Source organism: Centruroides sculpturatus, unplaced genomic scaffold (genome assembly GCF_000671375.1).
Source record: "Centruroides sculpturatus isolate CEXI.00-Female unplaced genomic scaffold, Cexi_2.0 scaffold430, whole genome shotgun sequence".
NCBI lineage: Eukaryota > Metazoa > Arthropoda > Arachnida > Scorpiones > Buthidae > Centruroides > Centruroides sculpturatus.
The window spans coordinates 164531-173436 of NW_019384725.1; the positions used below are offsets into that span (position 1 = coordinate 164531).

At 33.4% G+C, this 8906-nt stretch overlaps 1 protein-coding gene across 1 annotated transcript in view; it reads right to left on the bottom strand.

Annotated features, from left to right (window-relative positions):
• LOC111628107 (vacuolar fusion protein MON1 homolog A-like) overlaps nt 1–6309 on the bottom strand; it is a 34172-nt gene extending 27863 nt beyond the window's left edge. Inside the window, exon 1 of the mRNA XM_023371829.1 lies at nt 6040–6309. Coding sequence (XP_023227597.1) covers nt 6040–6288 — 249 coding nt within the window. The 5' untranslated portion in view covers nt 6289–6309. The remainder of the gene's footprint in view (nt 1–6039) is intronic.
• Nucleotides 6310–8906: the final 2597 nt, after the last annotated feature.

An 8906-nucleotide genomic window follows, 5' to 3' on the forward strand; every position in this document is an offset into this window, starting at 1 on the left:
AATACTGTAAGGTCTCGTTTTATGCGGTGGATACGTTCTACAGAAAAGCGCATATAAAAAATTTGCATAAAAAAAGACTTTACTTGCCTTGAAAAAGTAGGGATACGTTCCGTAATTTTCTAAAATCACATAAAACCAAAACGAGTTAAAATTAACTTAAAACCGCATAAAAAAGTTTGCAGAAATTAAAAGAAATAGGCTGCTTATTACTGCAACTTGAAATCAGCAAAATTTAAACTCGCTACTTATTATAAAAATGAACAAAACACCGCTAAAATAAAATTTAAATTCAAAACAATTACAATTTATACCTTTCAATGCGAAACTCAGAATGATGTAATAGCGACTTGTCGATGGTAAGTGTCATGTACAAGGAGAATCCCCGAATTGCAAAAGCTCACTCTAAAAACAAATCACTGACAACTGGATGTGAAGAGTTAATTTAATTTAATTAATTAATTAACTTTTTAGTTCCTCGCCCGAGATATCACAGGCAGGTTACATAGCATTACATAAAACACGGTCCTTAAGGCCATTTTTGAAATTTTTTTTTTTAATTTCTGGAATGTTTTTTAAGTCTCCAAATTTTTTTTAAATATTTAAAAATATACGGCCAGCTAGTATTCACCCTACTTTAAACTCTTGTCCTCCCGCGACGTCTATGAGAATGCCCCTGGAAATCCAAAACCAGATGTTCTCAAGGTCACCCAGCTGTGTAAACAATGGCTCATCCTTGTTAAATTTCACAGAAGGACAAGACAAAGGAAGTTTGCATGCTTTTTCTTCAAAATTAACGCATTTCTTTCGTTTTTTTCAGTTTTAAGTATTTTTTATGTTTAATTACATTTATATCAAAAAGTGCTAGGAACTAAAGTGATTAAGGTAGATCTAGCTGTCCTTTANGCCAGCTAGTATTCACCCTACTTTAAACCCTTGTCCTCCCGCGACGTCTATGAGAATGCTCCGGGAAATCCAAAACCAGATGTTCTCAAGGTCACTCAGCTGTGTAAACAATGACTCATCGATGTTAAATTTCACAGAAGGGCGAGACAAAGGAAGTTTGCATGCTTTTTCTACATGCTTTTTCTTCATTCTTACATGCTTTTTCTTCAAAATTAACGCATTTCTTTTGTTTTTTTCAGTTTTAAGTATTTTTTATGTTTAATTACATTTATATCAAAAAGTGCTAGGAACTAAAGCGATTAAGGTAGATCTAGCTGTCCTTTACATCCATAAACGTTATATGTCAGTGGAACAAATGGAGTGAGCTTTGAGCGTTCCACGATTTTTGGAGACTGTCTATATGCGAGCTTCCTAAACAAGCCTATATGTATGTTTGTCCAAGAAATTTTTGGATGAAATACAAACCGCACAACTTCAAAATCGCATAAAAAGAGACCTTACAGTACTTGCAACTGATATTTAAATTAAATTGGATCCAACCAACCAAATAACCACACATTTCTAAGCTAATGACATGATATTTAAGATCATTTTTTGCTTTAATTTAAACTTTAGTTACATTTAAGCATACAGAGCAGCAATATTTAAAAATATGATAATCTTGTAATGTTTTTAAATTACTGTATACCAAAATTAAATTATTCCTGTATATTTTTGATAACATGCATAAGAGATAGCTGTAAAAAAAGCAGTTAAACTATATTCAAGTTGAAGAGTGGGACCTCAACTTAACAAATTTGAATCAACGTGCAAATCCTAATGTGCTGGACTAACAGGGAACACAAATGGCTTCAATTTAATGCAACTTTGACTTATCAGTTTGACATAACAAGTTCCACTGTATTTATTATTTAATTTAATAAATTGATAGCTGGATGGCCAAGGTAATTACAGTAGCAGCCTACTGCTCTGGGATTCAGAATCAAATCTGGAAAAGCAACCACAGAAACTTTTGGTACTCGTTTACTTTGTTACCCATTAGCAATGCAGTGCACATGCCACAAGATGTGAAAGCAAATGTTATACAATTGCTTAAATTAAATCAATTAAGTTCAATTAACTGATATGAAATGGATTAACTCTTTTTATTGAAATGAAAAGTGTAATGGATATTTTTAAATTTAGTTTAAAAAAATTTTTATAAAAAATTTGATCATTTGCATTCATTTAGATATTTGGAAAAAGCAAAAGGTTATGTATTAATACATATGTTTATGTAAATTCTAACTTGCATTACATTCCTCAATTTCTGTCCTGGATAATGATTGTGTTTGCTGCCATGGCATGACTCTCCTCATATTGCAAATGTCTTAGTGTCAATATAGGATGTAAGCGATATGCTTTTTTTGCCAATTCAAAATAGCTAATGTTGCTGTAAATTGGCTGGCCAATGTCCAATCTTTTCTTGATTTTGGGATTTGGCTAGCCAGTTTGTGAAATGGCATGGAGTGATCAGCCAAAGTCAGAAGAAAAAAGTCATTTATTTGTAAGTAAGTTATCTACAACCTCTCTGGGCAAATTTGAGGTTCTCAGCCCCACTTTTGCTTTCTAGCCAAGCATGGCATCATATGGCAACTGCTAAATGCATTGGTGAAAAGAATGGTTTTTCATGAATTAAATAAATCAGAGACCCTTAGCCCAATGTGTTGATTTATTTGTCTGCATCCATGTCATCATCATTCAACGGAATCTTGACTTTGGTTATGTCTCAGTTTTCCATGTACTAGTTTCAGTTCAGACCATATGTTCTTAAGTTCATTTATAATTTGGTTTGCAAATTTTCTCTCATTATTTGATTGAAGCCCATTTGGAGTACCTATAGTGGTGAAGGTATCAAGTAGCTGGGCTGGTAAGCAACTTCTGCTGTTTTGCTTTTCGCAATAATATAAACTTGGTTAAATGATTAATTGAGTATAAACTTGTACTTGCTGCCAGGGTTACTTTGCATGTCTGTATGATCTACCTGGCATCTTGAGTTAAATTCTTTAAATATCAAAGGTTGAGAAATTAGACCTACCTTGGGATTTGACAATTTAGCCTGACATGGCTTGCATAAGCAGAGGTACAATGTAGGCCTAATAACTTCTTTGATGACATTTTTGTACTTAGTTTGTAGCTCCTTTTCTATTGGTGTGTGACCTCCATGTCCAATTATCAAGTGGGTATCATGCAACATGTCGAAAAATTCTTCTGTATGCACGTATTACAAAATATTGCTATTGTATCCTGTTATTGGCACAATGAGTGTTTTTTTGTCATCAATTCAATAACATCATATTTTCTTAGTCGATGATATCAACACTTTCTTTTTTCTGCTTTGCTTTTGTCTGTTTAACATTCTCTATAAAAACACCATACAGTTGACCCCCCTATAAGATCATAGATACGTTCCATTTTTTAGGAATCCGATTTCTTACGAGTCGTTCCAATCACAGCCCGACACGTGTAAAGTTTACGGACTACGGCTGATTGAAAGGTTTTCTTCCATAAAATTAATCGATTCTAGACTAATCCGACTCAACATTTCCAAAATACGTATATATTTTTTGGAAATAATCCGTATAAACTACGCTATAAACAAAAAATTGTAGGATTACTTACCGAGTGTCACCATTCGACATTGCCATTGCTCAACATTGTTTTCGTCGCGGAACAGCTCAGCAAAGAGCGGCCGATTTCTAACAACTTATTTTTCTGTGAAAACTTCGTTGAACTTCGGAGACATCATTAATATAAATAATTTTAATCGCCGTTGAATAAGAAATGTTTCTTTCACAAGAAATGTATAAAATTACAGTACTGTATTAGACTTACGGTACCTAATTTACATACTGACAGACGATAGTTAGCGTAAAAATCTCCGTAGCGTGGCGCCACGCTAGACGGCGGAAATTTTTAATTATAATAAAGTTACCCACGCTAGACGGCGGAAATTATATATTTAATTATAACAAAGTTACAATAAGTTAATATATAATTATATGTACAGTACCTAATTTATATATAATTTATATAATACTGTCCAGACGATAGAAATCTCTCCGTAGCGTGGCGCTACGGACGGCGGGAAAGTAGTTCGGCTGCCGTTTCGGCTGGTAATGACGTTTAACGTAATTATAGGGGGTTTTTTACTGTTTTTTACAGATACCGTCACAATTTTTTCGCAGTTTTATAGGAATCGTAATTATTGGGACCGTAATTATAGGGGGGTCGACTGTATTTGTCTCTGGTGAGGATCCTGCTATTATTTGCTTTTACTTTCAGCAACGTATTCAAAGTATCCGAGAATTTGATTTTCATATCAAATGTTGGTTCCACATTTACATGCAGTCCAAGTTCACCCTGCATATTTGTCCCATCAGAAGTAGCCATGGGACAACCTATGGAATAACAATTATGAATATTTGAATATTGTTACATGGGATACAGCCCCAGTAAAATGTGTTCTGTTGCTAACTTAATATATTCCTTTAAAGAAAAATGTGTTGTAGCAAACAATCCTTTACTAACCTCAGCATAATTACTGTATGCTCCTTCCTACAATGTGTCATCACACGTATCCCACAACCAACACACATTATACATGCCCTATGACTCAACCTTTGAACTTGAAGTATTCATATAGAATACTATAGAAATATGAGGAATACAGTACTCACAATGAAACTGTTATGTCAGAATAATAATACAGTAGAGTGTCGATTATCCGAATCAATTGGGGACTGGGGTTGTTCGGAAGACCAATGTTTAGGATAACCAATTATGTACGAGAAAAAATATTAATTTATCCCATCTTGACATTTTTCTCCGTTGTGTGTCGCTTCGCGTTGAATTTTCGTCGATGTTAAGACTAACAAAGACTATTGTATCGTTAAAAATTATTTTTTTATTTTATACAAACAAAATAAACATATTGAAAAATATAAAAACAATAAAAAATTATACTTCAGAAGTTAATTTAGTATCAAAAACGTAAAATATTTGAGTAGCCCAACACATAGCCAAAGATTGCAGCGCCACAGCACTGGCGAAAATTTAAATTTGCCGACTGGAATTCTTTTGGATGATTGACTTGTGGATAATCGATGCTCTACTGTAATAACAAGTCAGAGGCAGGACCTTCTCTGAAAAGCAGAAGACATATGGAATATTATTGTCACAACGTAACACCTTCCTTGCTAGTACGTGCATGGCACCACCACATTGGAAGCAAAAGATGTGCCACCTACTGGACAATCTTGCATCAGCACATCAAATTTTGGCCAGAAATTTCCTGCCACTTCGCGAAATGGCCGGCCAAAGTAGCATACATACTGGTCATTTCAAGTACATTGGACACTCCTCTCAGCTAAAGTGCGAAATGGCCAGCAAATTCGGAAACTGGCCGAACTTTGGGCTTTGGCCGTAACATATACAAAAATACATATAATTTTCCAAAATTTTAAGTTTATAAAAAGCTTCAGCAGTAAAAGTGTTAAAATAAAAAGTTTCTATTAATTTATTATCTAAGTTTGTTAGGTTACATTGCCGCAATTAATTTCGCGCATTAATCAAGGGATACCTGTATATTCACTTCTACATTTTAATTGTTATTTGTTTTTTTGCAAAACCTTCCCAAAAACACTGCCTTTTTTTATTTAATCCCAAAAGGAAACTTTTTGCCTAAGTGTTATTTACTGAAGAAAACAGTATGAAAGCCTTTGCTCTTGTAAATATACATAAGTATTAGTAACTCAATTGCACACACAACATTCTTTCTTGTGTTGCATCACATGAACAAAGATTGCTTTGCATCACATTGCTAATGGGTAACAAAATAAACAAGGTTAAAGCATCAGCCTACTGCTCTGCAGATTCAGAATCAAATCTGAGCAAGCAATCCCGGGAATTTTTTGGGAGTGATCCGTTCCAGACACATGGGGTCCATTGGGGTCAATCTGTATAAATACTGGGGCAGGCTAATGACAATGAGTAAGAAAAATTTCTTCGTTGACTTTCTTATAGATCTCGATCGATATTCGCAACCGATTTTATAATTTTCGAGTGCATTGAATTAAACTTTAAAGATAAAATTACCTTTTCACTCTCGGGTAGATCGACTTCGCTTCTATTTTCTTTTCCTAATTCACTGATTACACTCGTTCGACGGACCATTTCGTCGCCGCAATAATCTACGTTTTCGACATTTTCATCTTCTTCGTACGATTCTGTAGCGGTAAACATAGCTTCTTTCGAAGCACCCGGTTCGAAATCACCGGGAAAATCATCGAAGCCAAAATCTTTACCTTCCTCTTCCACTTTCGATGTGTTTAACTCTTCCGCCATGACAACTATTTTGATGCAATTGCAGCGCCACACTTCGGAATTCGAGATTTTTTTTTAATTTAATTTAAAGCGATATTTTTATTTTTAAAATGCATATGAAATATCTTATTTTTATACGTGTAAATATTATTATTTATAAAACTTAAACGATTTACATCACGCAAAATTTTCTTTTCTTTGTATTTCTATACTGAAGCGATTTGATAGCAAGGTTGCCAATTTTCCCGGACACGTCGCGTCGCCAGGAGAGTCTCGAAATTTGGTAAAAATTCTTAAATTCTCGGAATCTTATATTTATACTATATTTACTCAACGTGATCAAGTTATCAAAACAGGCGACAGCATTTTGCTATCGCTGAAAGTAAAAAACGTCAAATCTCCCGAAATTTTTTATTCCTGAAACGGAGGTTTAGGTTTATTTGGTAACGGCAACGCGACACGTAGGCAATCTGACGAGGAAGAGATGCCCTCCGAGAGGACTTTCAGAGTGAAACTGACCCCTATTTATGTGTTACAAATGTGAAGAAAACGCCGAAAACTCCACATGGTCAGCCCCTTGACCAACGCAAACTAACGATCAATTACCAGTGTTCAGTGTTTTAATCTAATCGGTCACTAGTGGGATTATTCTTGAAATGGAAAATTCTCGGAATCAACATTTTGGGAGTTGGCAAATTTATTGATAACAGCAATTTATATTTAATTAAGCTTAACAGTCCATTATCATGACAAATCTGAGATTCGGATCCAATACAAATGCACATAAATTATCATGGGCATCATTCTCTACGCCTTACCCGTATTGACGATATCATTGTGGGGCGCCTACCAGGACTGAGTGGATAAATCACTGAACACTAAAGTAAAGTAGGTTTGCGTTTCACCAACGGGCTGGCCACGTGGAGTTTTTCGGGTTTTCTTCACGTACGTAACTTCTAAGTAGGGACTAGCTTCCGATAGAAAGTTTTCCCAGGAGGGATTCTTTTGGCAGATTGCCATGTATTATATTGTCTTATTTCTATCAATCCAATCAATCTATCGTGGCAAACTTGCCAATAATCGATATACATAATTATAGGCATTCACAAAACCTTAATATGCTGGTGTCTCGCGTTAATTAATTAATCAATCAATCATCACACACTTATTTCTAAATTACTTTTGTTTTCTTCTATTCGCTACTAAAATATTCGTGACGTTATTAACCAAACTACTGTACTTTTGTTCAATTAATTACATGTCGGCTCTGTCTAAAATCTACAATGACTCAAGTCATCACAAGTCAGATCGAGATCGGATCTACACAATCGAGCTTAAGTCGATCGTGTCGATGATCGGATTGAAATGATTATGAATTTTACAGATTATAAAAGATATAACAAAAAAAAAAAAAACTCCCAAAAACATTCACAGTGTCCGTAATTCCGGATTCAATTAGTATAAAAAAATATTCTAAACAGAACTGAAACTCACCATTTATAAAAATTAATTGTAATGTATAGAAATAACTTTATTTTACAAATATTTTATGAAAATGAAAATTATTTATATTTAGAATATAAATTCTGTTCTTCTACTAAAACTTATAGAATTACAGAAACTAAGTTGAGAATCCCTTGTTTTTAGTGATATTTTAACTGCATAGAATAAAAACAAAACTAGAAGTTCATTACGGTAAACAATTTTACTCTTACATTTCAGATTACTTTAATCTAAAATGTCTTTTAAAATATTTATAATTTTTATTTATCTCTCCGTAATAATAAAGGTAATATTCGCATTTTTAATATTATCTGTTTTGATAACATCCAATTATATAGAAGAGTCAACGTATCATATAATTTTTAATTCGTCCTAGGAAACTTATAGACTTTTGTATCTTCTCAAACACACTATAAGAATGTATGATTAAATATTTAAAAATTGTAATAAATTCTACATACGCACGAACAAAAACAATTTTTTAAAATTATTTATTTTGTTGTTTTATTAAACTCTTTCCGCCATTTGGGGAACTAAGAGGGCCTCTTTTAGCAAGCCCATTATGGATTCGGCCAGTCTCACAATGGGGCGGCCGGGTGGTGAGGGACGAGGCCCGTCCGGGTCACCCAGAGTGGTAGGCTGTCATCCGGCCGTCTTTGCCATTTGTTTATAAAATTAAAAGTAACGAATTAAACAATATATTATTTATTGAATTGCTTTTCTAAGTATCATATTTATATTTTCTTCAATAGAAATATACTTTGTAATTTCTTACAAGATAAAGAAATTTATATTGTATAATATAATAAATAACAGTAATCTAAATACTGAAAGACATTGAACTGTTCCATTTATGAATTTTATTAAATTATATAAGATAATATATAAAACATTAGCAGCAAAAAATGTAGCAATATAAATATTCGCAATTCGAATTTAACATAAATTAAATCTGCTAAATTTAATCACGTGAACGAATCCAGTCACTAAAATCATTCCTGTGATTAATTTAGGCAACATAAAAATTTTAAAATACTGAAATTATCTCGTAAAAATAGCATATTAAATACTATTATTATAACGTACGAAATAATACGTATTATAAAATATAACAGGTTGATTTGCAACGAAAAAAA